The sequence below is a fragment of the Lonchura striata genome, chromosome 5 (genome assembly GCF_046129695.1).
Source record: "Lonchura striata isolate bLonStr1 chromosome 5, bLonStr1.mat, whole genome shotgun sequence".
Classification (NCBI taxonomy): domain Eukaryota; kingdom Metazoa; phylum Chordata; class Aves; order Passeriformes; family Estrildidae; genus Lonchura; species Lonchura striata.
In genome coordinates this window covers 23,342,726-23,356,999 of record NC_134607.1, presented here as the reverse complement: position 1 = coordinate 23,356,999, position 14,274 = coordinate 23,342,726, and the positions used below count along the sequence as shown (strand labels likewise).

Below are 14,274 nucleotides of genomic sequence, written 5' to 3'. Positions count from 1 at the left end.
CCTACAGGCAAACAAAGTGGGATTCTTGTTGAGCTGATGAGAAGACAAGTCCCAAAACAAGTTCCCATTCACCGTGTCATGGATTTGGAGATTGGAATTTGCATCTTTGCTGGGAAAGAGTAGTGCTTGATTATTCAGGGAAAACATTGTGTGTGAAGCTCTGTGACTGAGGGCTTGAAACTTCTTTGTGTCACTGCTGGCACTGGGAACGAGCCCCAGCCCTATGGGCTAGGCTGAAGGGGGTCAAAAGCAGCCCCTCCACCTTGGGTAGTCAGGCTGTGCTCCTAGCTTAGCTCTTGCTGCCCTCCCAAAGAATCATGTCCCCCAGCACTTCCCTGGGCCACTGGTGCTCTCAGCCACAGGGAAAGGGAGGCAGAGGGAGGCTGCTGGGAGGGAGGCTGGCAGTGCCCAGCTAGCCAAGCAGCAGCAGCACTGCCTCTCCTGCTCCCAGGTTTCTTCCAGACTCTCTCTTTATCCAGCTTCTCTCCCCCGAGGCTTTCAAAATCCAGCTTTAACTTGTTCTGGACATGGGTCAGAAGTGGAGCAGAGGGCTCCAAGGCAAATATAAATGACCCTCTCTGCCCTGCACATCCCAGCCCACCTTTTTTTTACCTCCTAAGGGGGTGGCTGCCTGCTTGGAGGAATGAGTCATGGGTTAGGTAACAGGCACAATGCAATTAGCAGCCCTGGGCACCAATTACCAGCTGTAACAGCCTTGTGCAAACCCCTCTGAAGAGTCACTGAGAGCAAGATTTCTCTCTCCGGGGTAAGGGTGGGGGGGGTGGGATTGTTGGGGTGGCACATATGTCACCCTGAGAAGTCCACAGTGGACCCCTGCCCAAGCAGAGTTTCCTGGCACCATGTTGTGTCTGAGGTAGCTTTGAATTGTATTTGTAATGTCTTCTGGGGCCATCACTAAGGGGCCCTGCCTGTGCCCCACCTCTGCCTCCCAAATGATCTCCTAAGTCAGAGCTGGGAGGTGCTCCAGGATGCCTTGGAGCTATAGAAGCTTCCTTTACAGGTGCCTGAGGCTGCTGGCATGTGGCTGGAGCACTCAGGGAGGTTAATTTCTGGTTCAGGAGCATTGGCCAGCCATGTGAGCAATCCCAGTCACACCAGGTTCACATCCCTGCAGTAATGTAAGGCCTGAAGGTGAATGACTTCCCCCCCGTGCCCCAAATCAGTGTAAGAAAGCATCAGTATTCAAAGTGATCTAAAAATAAAACCTGCAGGGACTCTCCAAAGGGATATGGGAGATGCTCTGGAGATGTTCTTGCTTCAGGGGAAGGCAGGAGTCTTTGAGACTTAGAGAAATACAGGGGAGAAGGGAAGAGAAGTGGATTCAGTGGTTTCTTCCTTACAAAAGTAAAAAGTTGTAGCCAGGGACATGGGCAGAGTGAAAGTGTGTCTGAGATAGGGGGAAACTGAGCACACAGGTCTAGCCCTGTAGAGAGGTCTTCCTTGAGTGCCTGGGAAGTGTCTGTGGTTGGACACATGGTGGGAGTGTGGAACAGAGGGACCCTGGCACGCTGCCCTGTCCTTCTGTTCTAAGGTCCCATGATCTGACATGTGCATGGGGCGGGGTGTCCTTTTCCACATGGAGCCATTCCACACCCCTGCCAATTCTCCTGGGCCCCAACTTATTACTTTTTATTTTAATTTTTTTTTTTTTGTATGCTGAGATTGAATGCCCACAGCTTGTAGCTCCCTGAGGAGGCGCTCTGATTTCGGCAGTTTATGTAGAGCACTACCATCCTGCTGTCCCCATACTTGCTGCACAGGGAAGCTGAGATGGGGGCATGGATATCATCCCCTCTCCTGGGTTGGTTGTCTCCCTGGATCTCTCTGTCTACTCTGTAAAGTGGCCTGCAGGTGGTGTGAAGGGGACTGCATGGTCACCTACCTCATATCTAACTGAACCAGCAAAAGCATGCAGCAATCTCTGGTACTGACTCTAAAATTTCCCTTCCATGGTGGTCTCTGTCCTTGTGTGGGTCTTTGATATCCCTGTCCCTTGCTGGCACCCAGAGGGCTGGAAGTGAAGGTGGCTCAGGGGTGACCAGTGGTGAAGCTGGGGGGTGAGGAAGGAGCTGGAGGTGCCACTTTGCTGCTGTGCCTGCAGGTCTCTGAGGTTTTCCAAAAAGAGAGGACATTGCCTTTCCTTTCCCAGAGAAAGGGAAGCTACATCTTGGACAGCACGAAAGCCACAAGGGACAAATTGCTGAGCTCAGCCCTGCTACAGGGGGCAAGGACCTGGGTGGGATATAAACTCAGCAGTGACACTGCACCCCCCTGCCCCCACCCCATGATCCTCCAGAAATGTTCAAGGCCAGGTTTGATGGGGCTCTGAACAAGCTGGTCACAAGCTGGAAGGTGTCCCTGCCAATGGCTGTGGGCTTGGAACTGGATGATGTTTAAAGTTCCTTCAACCCAAGATATTCTGTGATTCTACAACTGGAAGGGAGGCAGTATGCCCTTTCTCATGCCTTTGGTCGCTGGTGCATCTCTTCCTTTGAGAGTCACGGGTTCTGCAGCCTCCTGGGCAGCAAAATGTCCTTGGACATCCTGGTGAGGATGTAACATGGGGCAGAGTGTGGGGGTTACAGGGCTGGAGGCAGAGGAAAAGAGACCTTCCGGAGCAGAGTCATGGTTTGGGGAGATGGGTGTCACAACCTAGCTTGAGACTCGGGTGTGGCAGCAGGAGGGACAGTGGGGAACAGATGATCCTGCTTTGGGAGGCAAGCTGGAATTGAAAGGCAGGGGCAGCAACTCAGACCTGTATTCATAGGGAAAGTCTGGAGCTGAGGGAATTCCTGGGAAAAAAATCGTTCTTGGCAAGAACAACACAGGACCCCGCACCTCAACTCCACCAGAGCCCACATCAGCGTCACCATCCCCGCCTCCCTCCAGAGCAGCGGGGTGAGCAGGGCTGCAGAGATCGGGCCAAGCTGCCACAGAGAAGCGGGAGAATCGGTCAAGCAACAGGTTTGACCTCCCAGATCCGCCGTGTGTCACCTCGGAGGTGTCCCAGAGCGGGGATGCCCCGGTGAGGCAAGCCCAGCGTCCAACTCCGGCCTGCCCCCTTCTCCATCCTTCCTGCCCCGGCGGCGCCCCGCCCCATGCCCGGGGGCGGGCCCGGGGCTGGCGGCAGCGGGCTGCCGAGGGAGCAGGTGCGGGGCGGGCCCGCTGCCTCGCCTCTCCTCGCTGGGCTGCTGTCTGCTGATGCCTGCCGTCCAGACGTCCCCCTCACGGCTCTCATCTCTTCTGCCGCCGCCTCAGCACCCAGCCTGGGACGCCCGGCCTCTCCGTCGGGAGCAGGGATGCTCGCTGTCCTCCTGGCAGGCTGTGCCAGCCACGTGCCGTCTCCTCGGAGTGTTTTCCAGTCGTGTGTCCCCTGCCTCGCTGGGGCATTGAGCTCTCCGTAGTCTGTGAAAATCCCCCCTGTTTCAGCGGCATCCTTCAGCTGGGCTGATTCTTTGGCTTCCTGGTCTTTGCCCACCCTCTTCCTTGACCACCTGTGTTCAGACCTTGTCCTTGACTATCTTGCTCCTTCGGAGGCCTCGGGAGGAGCAGACAGCGTCGCGTGGAGGCGCAGGCAGAGTTGGTCCTTGTTCAGCAGGACGCTGGCTGCACGATCGCTTTGGAGCCATGGGCCACCGGCTCCTGCGCGGTGTCTCTGGAGCCGCAGTCTTCCTTGCCAGTGTGGCTCTCCTCTCCATGCGGCACCGTGGGGCTCGGGAAGCAGCTCAGTACCCAGGGGTCGGGGAGGGGATGGTGGAAGAGCCAGAGGAGCAGAGCGAAGGGAGCCCAGAGGGAGCTGGTGGCAGGGGGCAGAAGGACCTCAGACTCCATCCTCCGGAGGTGTACAGGACCGAGGGAAGCTTGACGCTGGGGGACATTTTCATAGCTGTGAAGACAACCAAGAGGTTTCACCAGAGCAGGATGGAGCTGCTCCTGGACACGTGGATATCCCAGGCCAGCGAACAGGTGAGTGTGTGGATTCTGGCTAGAGAGAAGGTGTTAGTAATGGGGCAGGCACGGGGTGTCAGGACAAGCCAGAGGAAGGGGAGGCTGGGCATGTACTGCCCTTCAGTACTTTGCTTAATTTCCTCTATTTCTCACTTCACGTTCAAAGGGAGATTCTACCCAGCAAAATGTTTTACCAGTAGCTGCTTCATAGGAAAGATGACATACCAGACTGAATGCAGAGACCATCCTGTGTCTGTATGAAATGGTGGCTTTCCATTTCTCCCAGTGCCTTGAGTTTGTTGGGTTTGGAGCTGACAGGCTCTCCCAGCCCTTTGTCAGGATGCCTACACTGTGCCTGAGCACCCATTGCCCTGGAAAGGTGCAGTGCAGTGGGCAAAAGAAAAGGCAGGCAGGCTCCTGGAGGACCTCCTGTAGTTAGCCCTGTTCACCCCCCAGCACATCAGCACAGTCCACAGTTTCCCTTCTTGGGCAGATGCCTTCACGTGCACGATCTTGAAGTGGTGTGGGTGTATTTTTTACTCTTTTTTTTTTTTTTAACTGGGGCCCCAATGTTTCCATCCTTTGCGAAAACAGTTTGGAGAGTTTCCTTCCTGCTGGAGAAACTGATGCAGGGCACCACGTCAGTGCTGCTGTGCAGGCTGGCTTACTGGTGGGCAGGAGTACTCCCCAGAGCTCCGGTGCTTTTCTCCCTCCCTCACAGAGCTGCTCCTCAAGAAAGAAGAAATCCTGTGGCTGCCCTGAAGGGTGGTTTTTTTTTGCCTCTGCCTGTGTGTGATGGGTGCCTATAAGGCAAATTCAGGCCCCAGCGAGGGAGGGGGACGGGGGCGGAGGTGCTGGGTAGGAGAGTGCCTGAAGCCATGCAGGGTTTTCTGGGTAAGGGTGGTTTTCCACTTCATGGTGCTGCAACTGTCTGGTCTGCTGCGGTCTTCACAGGAAGCCATGTCCTATTTTGAGCACGCTTCCTCTCCTGGCTGTGTGTCCCTCTCAGCATCTGAGATGCCCTGCTTCCTCTTGCAGATGCACTTCTCCTTTCCAGCCAGTTCCAGCCCAGCAGCTCCTTGGAGAAACCAAACCCAACCACGTGGCTGCACTGGCATTAGGATATTGCTGGTGGGGCCTTCCCAGTGGGTTTTTACGGAGCAACTCACCTGCCTCTCTTTGTTTGACAAATCAGTGCCTGGCCCTTCTGCTGATGATAGTAATTATATATTAGCTCCCCAGGCTCATCTGATCCCCTCTGGAATGCAAGTGATGTCCAAACCTTGGAAGAGGTGTTGAATTTTCCATGCTCCTGCCAGCCTCTGAAAAGCTACACAGACTGAGCAAGAAAATAAGAAGGAAGGGGTATAATGGGAGTGTTACTCATTTTTAAACAGTTTTTTGAGTGTTATCAATTTTTGTTGCAAGCTCAGTATTTTCCTTCTCCCTCCTCAATTTTCTGTATTTTTCTTCTTTTTTTTTTTTTACAAAATGGCTTTGAGAGATGGGGAATGGGAGCAGAAAGGGAGGTAAAAAGAACTACATGAAAGTCAAAAACTTTTAAAAAAATATATTCCTGCTTAAGGCATTTTTTAAGTTTACAGGAGAGGGCTAATTTTGGAAATTTGACAATATAGAAAACCTCACTTAGCAATAAAAAGACAGCTTTCAATTTGCAAAGGATATTTAATTGTTGTGGGGACAGGAATAGTGCACCAGACCTCCTGTTATTGAGTCCTTATTGAGAGACATAGGCTTTAGGAGCCATCCACAGAGAAATTCAGGTCTCAGAAGTCCTGATGTGCAGAGGCTGTCTTCTCCTAGGGCTGATCCAGCATCTTATTATCTCACTTGCCCTTAATCATGGCTGGAGACCAAGTCAGCGAGTGTTTCTCCACCAGTGACCAGCAGTAAAATTTTAACAGCTGGCTGTGTTGCTGATGCCAAGCCTGGCTTCAGAGCTGGATACCTGCATGATTTCCTCCTGGAGGAAGCAGCCCAGACCTCCCAGGTCAGGCTTAGGTGACTGTAACAGGAGGCAGGAACAGCTGTGGTTTTGATGGCAAGGGCAGACTGTATGGGAGCCAAATTAAAAATCCTCTGCGTTGGACTCTGTTGGGATAGAAAATATATATATATATATATAGAGAGAGAGAGAGATTGTCTTGAAACTGCTCTGTTTAATCTGAAGACATGCAGTTGGTGAGAGGTGGGGAAGTGTGAGATAGGCACTCTCTGCTGGACTATGCTCTGCCTCTTGAGAACTGATCCATGACAAACTTCCCACTGGAGATTGATGTGAAAGCCATTTTAGTGAAAGGCCTTTTCCTCAGCAAAAGCCTAATCTAAGTAGGAGCATGGGTTCTGATGATTGTTTAGCTGGGCAGAACCTTGGAGTGACTTACATTCCTGCCCTAGTAGTTTTGATGGAGATAAGCCCAGCTTTCTGGTGTGGTTTGGTAATGTGAACTGTTTCTAGCACTTCCCCTCCTTTTAGAAGCCCACACACACAGCCAATTGGAAGGAAACCTTTGAATACCCCATCCTGAACTGGCTTTCAGATTTTCAGTGATGTGAATGCACCCCAGATTTTGAATCTGTTCTCTGTGCAGGACACAACAGTAATCCTGCTAATGTGTTTGCATTTTGGAGAGGATTTCTTCATAGATAAATGATACCCTGGGAGCTTAGGCGATGAACATGGCCCTGGATTGTCAGGTTCCACATCTTTATCTCTTTTCCTAGTTTTTTATTGCTAGGCTATTTCCCCAATTTGGGTTGAGGAGGTCTCAAAATCTAGTATTTATCCATTGCCTGGGCTCTTATGTTCATGAAGGGCTGCCAGAAAAAGCTGATTAACTCAGAGGCTCCATATCACTGCTTGCACTGCTGTCCAGCAGACATCCTTTCCTACACAGACATCTTCTCCACTCCAGAATGGAGGAATACTTCCTGTGCTTCATCTCTGGCAGCAGCTGCTGTGCCAGGTTTCCCACCCTCAGGTGTGTGAGGGATGACAAGACAAGGATGGAGGCAGCTGCATTTGCTATTGTGATCTTCTTTTGCACTTATTGAGCAGAGCCAGGTGTGCCATGGAGATCAGAGTTTGAAAGTGCCAGAAAAATCAGACTTGCCTGGTCCCCACACTCATATTTCTCTTTTCCCAGTTATTTTGGACAGTCTGGTGTTGCCTGTGGTGACAGTGTACTTTCATCCTTGGGTTCCACAGGAACATGTTGGATGTCTCCAAAAAAAAAAAAAATCTCGCATCAAGAGAAAACTGGGAACCTCAGAATATTTTTACACGTAGAAAATTTGGAAAATATGCATTTTTCTATTTTAAGTCAGTTAAATGTGGTGCTTGTTAGAGATGTGTTATCAAGTTGATTTTGGATGTGTAAGCTAAGCAAGTAATTTCCAGCAACAATGTTTCTTGGGTTTTTTTTTTTTTTTTTTTTGAAAATGTCAGAAAGTTTCAACGGCTTCAGATTTTGTTTTGCTTAAGATGAAAATATTTGCCATAGTGGAAATTTCTATCTCTGACATCCTGGCAAGGGAAATCCTGTGCTGTTGACAATCCCTGCCTTGTCTGAAGGTTATGATATGGTCCCCTGACCCAGAGCAGTTCCCTTACCTGAGACTTGGCTAATTGCTGCTTTTCACATGATCCCCTTGAAAGTGGTTTGAACTGAGAGACTTTACTGGTGGGATAGGGTAGGAATGTGTGCATGCTCCATTGCTGCAGTTCAGCTCGTGGAGGGTCATTCCCCAAGCACTGTAGCTCATCCATCTGAGATCAGGAAACCATCCTGCTGTCTCTGCTTGAGCCAGGTATCTTTGAGGGTCCTGCACTACCTTATTTTCACATACACATTTCTCCAGCTATGTCCTCTAGACAGGGATATATCTCCCAAATGCTGGGTGGGTGTGGGGAGATGTAGAGACTCGTGTCTCCCTGCCAGAACCTTTGGGAGCAGCGATGCCTCCTGGAGCTGTTGTCTGCCTGCCTGGTTCCCTTTGTGCCTGTGCAGGTGCTGTGCTTAACCAGCCTGTGGGCAGCTGGTGGGGAGACTGTTTATGGCTCGCGACTGCTTTTTCATTTCATGAAAGCTCATTTTCTGCCTGAGGAAAGCTTTTCTCCACCAGCCCTGATCCTCGCCTGGCTCTGAAGAGGGGGAGATGTGCCACATAATGGCAGCAAGGGGGATTAGAGAAGCCTGGGAGTGGAGGAAGAGGAGGAGGAGGGGGCAGAAAGTCTCAGGGGGCTGTGCACACTTCACAAACAGGCAGATGTTCTTTTAAACCAAGCATCATTTTACCACAATGCTTTAATTTTTCTACCACTGACACCCAATCCAGGTTTACCTTGCCCCCTCACTCAGTGTCATGGGTCCCCTCTTCCCAAGGCAGTGGGATGGATGTGAAAATAAAGCCACACAAGTGCTGCTGGTTGTGCCCTGCAGGAAGGGGGAGCACAGCAATCCTTCTATTAATCTGCTGTCTCAGAGTGGGTACAGCAGCAGACAATGGAGTGGGGTAACCATGTCAAATGTGTCTAGCTGTGGGAGGAGGAAGTGGGCAGCCAGGAAGAGCACCACCTCCATCCCTGAGAGTAATCTCTTCCTTGTTTCCCTAGACCTACATCTTCACTGATGAAGAAGATGGTGCCTTGAAAAGGAGAATGGGTAATGACCTGTCCTATGACAGCACCTTTCTACTCTACCTTCAGCCCCTGAACTGTCCTGGCCTTGAGAGGGGGTCTGGTGTGAGGGCTGGCTGTCCTGCACAGCCCTGCCCATTTAAACACGCCTCTTGCTGAATCCTGTGGTGGTGGTCCATGATTTGCTGTGGTTGGCTTACCCCAGGGCATGTGGCTGACTGGAGGCAGGGTGCTGCCTGCATTAAAGCATCCATAGGTAGAATCTCTGCATAGTGGTTGGCAGTGGGCAGGGTGGAAGTGTGGATGGCAGGTGTCCTAGTCTTGGCCAAATTGCTTGGCTCTGTCCGTGTTTCATTTCATGTAACCCATGTCACCATGGGCTTGGATGCCTTTTGGGGGGCCATGAGGAGACTGTCTGTGAACAAATCCCTTCCCTCCTGCCCAGATGTCCTCTCTGTGACTGTGCAAAGTAGGCTGGCTCTGAGTTTTCCCTCCTCTGGCAGGTGGCCATGTGATCTTCACCAACTGCTCTGCCGAGCACAGCCACCTGGCCCTGTCCTGCAAGATGGCTGCGGAGTTTGACGCCTTCCTGGCCAGCAGCCTAAGGTGAGGCAGGACTGCTGTGGGGGGACCCCTGAGAGCAAGAGGCACCCTCCTTACTGCAAACTTCTTGTGTCTTCCTGTCTGCCCCAGCTGGTTTTGCCACTTGGATGATGACAACTATCTGAACCCTCGGGCACTCCTGAAGCTCTTGTCCTCCTACGCGGAGACATGGGATGTTTACCTGGGCAAACCCAGCCTGAACCGACCCATCTGGGCCTCAGAAACGCTGCCAAACAACCAGACGGTACAGCCTGTGGTGGTGTGGGAGCAGTGGGTTGTTTTGGTGTTCTGGCTCACATTTGTTGTGGTTTAACCCCAGCCAGCAGCCAAGCCCCATGCAGCTGCTCGCTCACTCTCCCACCAGAGGGAGTGGGGAGAGAATCGAAAGGGCAAAAGGTAGAAAACTCGTGGGTTGAGATAAAGACAGGAAAAGCAAAAGCTGGGTACACAAGCAAAGTAAAACAAGGAATTAAATCACTGCTTCCCATGGGCAGGCAGGTGTTCAGCCACCTCCAGGAGAGCAGGGGCCCATCACATGTAAGGGTGAGGACAAACACCATCACTCCAAATGTCCCGCCCCTTCCTCCTTCTCCTCACACTTTATACACTAAGCATGGTGTCATATGATCTGGAAAATCCCTTTTGTCAGCTGGGGTCACCAGACCTGGCAGTGTCTCCTCACAACCTCCCTTACACCCCCAGTTTCCTCACCAGTGTGGCAGCAAGAGAGCAAAAAAGGCCTTGGCTGTTGTATAAACCCTACTTAGCAATAACAAAAACATCTCTATGTCATCAATGCTGTATTCAGCACAAATCCAAAACACAACCCCACACTAGCCACTGTGACAAAAAGTTAACTCTACCCCGGCCAAAACCAGCACAGTATTGCAAGGAGAGATGGGTCCCAAGAGCAGTGACAACAGCTGAAAACTTGCCATCTTGTCTAAACATGACTGTAGATGTTGACTAAATTTGATTATCCAAAGGGCAGAGTTTCACGTTTCTGCTCTGACTTTGGGTATATGTCTGACAGGACAAAAGCCTGCCCTAGGCATCTCACCTGTTGCTGCCAGCAGGAGTAACTGGCTGTTCCAGTTATGAGGAAGTGAAAATCCATGCTGTACTGCTAGCAAGTCCTTCCTCTGGGCAGCAGTCAGGGGGCTGGGGTGACAACAGGGCTGTGTTTGTCCTGATATCAAAGCCAGGTTTCCAGCATTCCCACCTCTGGGAGTGTGGTATTGTCCGAGCCTCTGCCATTGATTGTCTCTGGTGTTTCTCTCCAGAAATCCGTGCGCTTCTGGTTTGCCACGGGAGGGGCTGGGTTCTGCATCAGCCGCAGGCTGGCAATGAAGATGGTGCCCTGGGCCAGGTGAGCTGGGCAGTGTGGGAGCCCTTGAAGGGATGAGCAACATGGCTGCACATTAATTCCTGGCAGTATCAGACCTGGATTTGTGCATGTGGTGCCATGTAGAGTGCCACGTGCTGCCCGTCTGCAAGATGTGAGACTAGAGGAGGGGTGTAGTGGACGGGTCTGCCAACTGGTTGAAAACTGGCAAGAGCAGGCACATCAGTAAACATGGTCACAGGATGATGTACTCCTCTCTCCCCTTCTCCTTAAGGCTCTTGGTTACTCCCCAGACTCTTTCCAATCCCTTTCAGTTTTGTGTGACTCTTATCTCCCCTTCATCTGCCTCTTTCCAGTTTCCGTACGTCCCTCCTGAGCTAATTTTCTGTTCCCTCATCCAAAACCCTCTTTGGCTTCTCAGGTGTCCATTGTCATTTCCTCAGCTTGACGCATGGAGAACGAAGGTAGGTCCCAAGGTCATGTTATCCCTGCCTAGAACAAGATGATGCCCTAGGTTATACCGCAGGCATGTACACTGGTAGGCATTGGCTGTGCCTTAACCAGCCTTAACCAGATCTGAACATACCCAGAAGGACAGATTTGATCCACACCAGGTGGCTTCTGTAGCCAAATCCCGTGATAGGTATTTTATGGTAGACCCAGTCAGGAGGATGATCTGTCATCTAGGGTAAAGTGGCACAGGTAGACAGTGCTTAACCTGGCATAAAGTCTGCCACTACTGTTTTTAAGGTGCTTAAAACACATTTCAGTTTGCTGGGGGCTGTTGTAGTAGACAACACTTTATATTGTGTAAATAATTCCAATTCCAGAAGACTTAAAATTGGGTTTAGCCTGTCACCAAAAGGTGGCCAAGTATGTGGTGTTGCATTACTGTAGATGGCTTATCCAAGCTGCATGTCCTGTTTTTATTTCCTCCTGGACCTGGCCATGTGCTTCCACTGTTTCTCTTGTTGTGGCTTGTCTGACCCCCCCAGGGGCTCAGTGCACTTCACCAAACACGTGGAGAAGTGACTCAGTGAAGTCTGTCAGCTCTCTACATCAGCTTACCAAGGCCTTGGATTATGTATCGGGGTCAGGATGGCTGGGAATGGTGAAAGAGCAAGCCTGTTCCCGAGTATGTGCAGGTGGAACTCAGGGATTTCTTGCCTAGTTACAGAATTTACTCTGGTTTTCAGTAATATCTCCAGCCCAGGTGGCTGCCTACATCTGCCCCTACCCTTTTCCTAACCCATGCAGCCCTACTCTCTTCCAGTGGCAGGAACTTTGTGAGCACTTCTGAGCTCATCCGCCTGCCGGATGACTGCACCGTGGGTTACATCATCGAGTGCAAAGTTGGTGGGCAGCTGATTCCCAATTCGCTCTTCCACTCCCACCTGGAGAACCTGCAGCTCATCCCCACCTCTCAGCTCATGCAGCAGGTAAGGAGGGGAAAGGAAGCAAGAGGGAGGTGTGTGAGGAAGGAGAAGTGGAGGGGAGCTTACAGGCATATTGTTCTGCTGATGGCACTGATGAGCGTTGAATCAATCAAGTGCTCTTCTGGGGAGGCTTTCCTGACAAATGCTTATTTGAAATAAGGAGCAGATGTTGCCTGCAGCACAGTTGCCAGTCACAGTGCCCTGGGATCAGTGGTGGGGAGCACATGTATGGGGAGTGATGGGAGGATTGAGGGCATCCCTGGGAGAATGTCGCACAAGGACAAGCAGAAATGATGATTGATTGGGAAAGGGCCTTTGACATGTCACTCTCTCTGCCTTGTAAAGGACCAGTGGGCAAAGGACCAGTAGGGTGGACCATCATGGGAAAGAAGACAGGAGAGATGTGGAAGGCTGGCTAGCTTTCTCTGCTAAGCCAGCAGAGAAAGAACTAGAATGGGAATTTTTGTCATCCACAGCAAATTCCTTACTCCTGAACTCATCTCATTCTCTCTACTCCTTTCTCACCACTAATTTGTAGGTCACCCTCAGCTATGGTGTGTTTGAGAACAAGCTCAATGTCATTGAGCTCAGCGGTCCCTTCTCGGCCCAGGAGGATCCCTCAAGGTATGGGGCATGAGTGCTCTGGGTGCTGCTGTGTGAGCCCTCAGACAACAAGCTGGGATAGGGAGGCAGCCCAGTGGGGTGCAGGAGGGCTAGAGGGAGAGACAGGAACCTTAGGTGAGGGGCACCCCAGCATTAAGCTATTTGTGAACACTTACAAATGTTGCAAACCTTTTTGGGTGAGTAGGAAGAAATGAAGCATTTAAAACATTTTATTTGGACAATGCTGAAAGTATTGCTGTTTATTTCCCATTTTGAGACTGAACAAGCTAACCTTTTACCTCAGGGACAGAAACAGAAATGTTCTTTTTAAACTCAGGAAAGGAAATTCTGCTTGTTTTTTCATTTTATGTTTTGCTGAGAAAACTGAAGAAAAAAAGAAAAAGGTTCACTTCAGGCTGACTGCAAACAAAACTGTTCTTTGATTTACCTTCTCCTCTTTGAGTGAGCAAACCTAAAGTTGTTATTTGCAGAGCATGAGTAGGAAGATCCTGGCTGGAGATAGCGGGGGTGGGAAGCAGCTAGGTGATGAAAAGAGCATCAGCAGAACCAGTGCCTGTCTCCCTGCCTGTGATCAGGGTGAGCTGTGGGCTGGGGCTCCATGGGCTACAAATGGATTTGGGTATCTCAGGGAGGCTTTGCTGAGAGAAGACGTCTTGGAGTGAACAACCAGTCCTGAGCTCTGTGGTGCAGGGTGGGCACCTGATGTGGAATGGGGCATGAGGGAGAGGCCTCCCATCTTCTAGCTGTGTGCTGGTGTAAAAACTGTCCTCTGACCTTACCTTGCTTTGTCCCCAGCAGGTTTCGATCCCTCCACTGCCACCTGTATCCTGACACTTCCTGGTGCCTGCAGGCTGTTGACTGGTGATGCCTGAGCCTCAGCTGCAGGAGATCCAGGTGACACCTGTTCACCCGTAGGGAGTGGGACATTGAAGAAGCTTGGTGCTCCCAATTTCACCTTCACTCTGGTGGTCTTGGTGCTCTGTGATGGCTTTCTTGCTCCTCGCTCGATGCTGGTGACACAGGACAAGAGACAAGGTCTGATCCAAAGATGGATAAGATGGGCTGGACACATGAATGAGCTTCTCATCTGAGCTGGAATATGTGCAAAGGATGGGAGCTGTATGCCTTCTGAGCAGATCAAGGATTGGATAGTGACTGCTGGGCATCTGGGTAGAGATGAGGACTTGCTGCTGCTGCTCTGTGCCCTAGCTGCATCTTGCTGGACTAGAAGGGCCCTGTGTGTGCATACCTGGTGCCCAGCTCCTGGTGGAAGCATGCCATGGCTCTAGACTCTGAGCAGGGCCTCCTCCTCCACACTGGTGTTTTCCCTACTGCCCACACTTTGCAGCCACAGACCTGCTGAGTTTCTGCATAGTCAAAGTCTGTAGAAATGGAAAATGTGTCAATTTTTGGGCTGAATGAATCCTGGAAAAGCAGAGTCCTTGCTCAACAGAGGGGAGATGGGCAGGAAGTACAAAGAATCAGGAATCCCCTGCTCTGTTGGGACAAAAGAGAGGGCATGGAGTAAAGGAGCCAGGGGGAAACTGAGTGAGATGGGGATGGTTCCTGCATGGAACGTTGAAGGTTTGATCTTGTATGGTGCTGCATTATTCCTCTCCTTTTACCTTCTTGATGTG

General features: G+C 51.0%; 1 protein-coding gene across 1 annotated transcript; it reads left to right on the top strand.

Moving 5' to 3' along the window:
- Positions 1 to 3,492: 3,492 nt before the first annotated feature.
- MFNG (MFNG O-fucosylpeptide 3-beta-N-acetylglucosaminyltransferase) lies at positions 3,493 to 13,502 on the top strand. Its single transcript, XM_021554009.3, has 8 exons — positions 3,493 to 3,987; positions 8,606 to 8,654; positions 9,133 to 9,235; positions 9,323 to 9,476; positions 10,516 to 10,601; positions 11,851 to 12,016; positions 12,552 to 12,637; positions 13,436 to 13,502. Exons 1-8 carry the CDS (start codon positions 3,649 to 3,651, stop codon positions 13,500 to 13,502), a joined length of 1,050 nt encoding a protein of 349 aa, XP_021409684.2. The 5' UTR covers positions 3,493 to 3,648.
- Positions 13,503 to 14,274: the final 772 nt, after the last annotated feature.

Excerpts from the sequence above, each read along its gene's own strand:
- MFNG (XM_021554009.3), top strand. The coding sequence starts at position 3,649 with ATGGGCCACCGGCTCCTGCGCGGTGTCTCTGGAGCCGCAGTCTTCCTT. Across the intron at positions 9,236-9,322 it reads TTCCTGGCCAGCAGCCTAAG|CTGGTTTTGCCACTTGGATG; the intron begins GTGAGGCAGGAC and ends TGTCTGCCCCAG. Across the intron at positions 12,638-13,435 it reads GCCCAGGAGGATCCCTCAAG|GTTTCGATCCCTCCACTGCC; the intron begins GTATGGGGCATG and ends TGTCCCCAGCAG.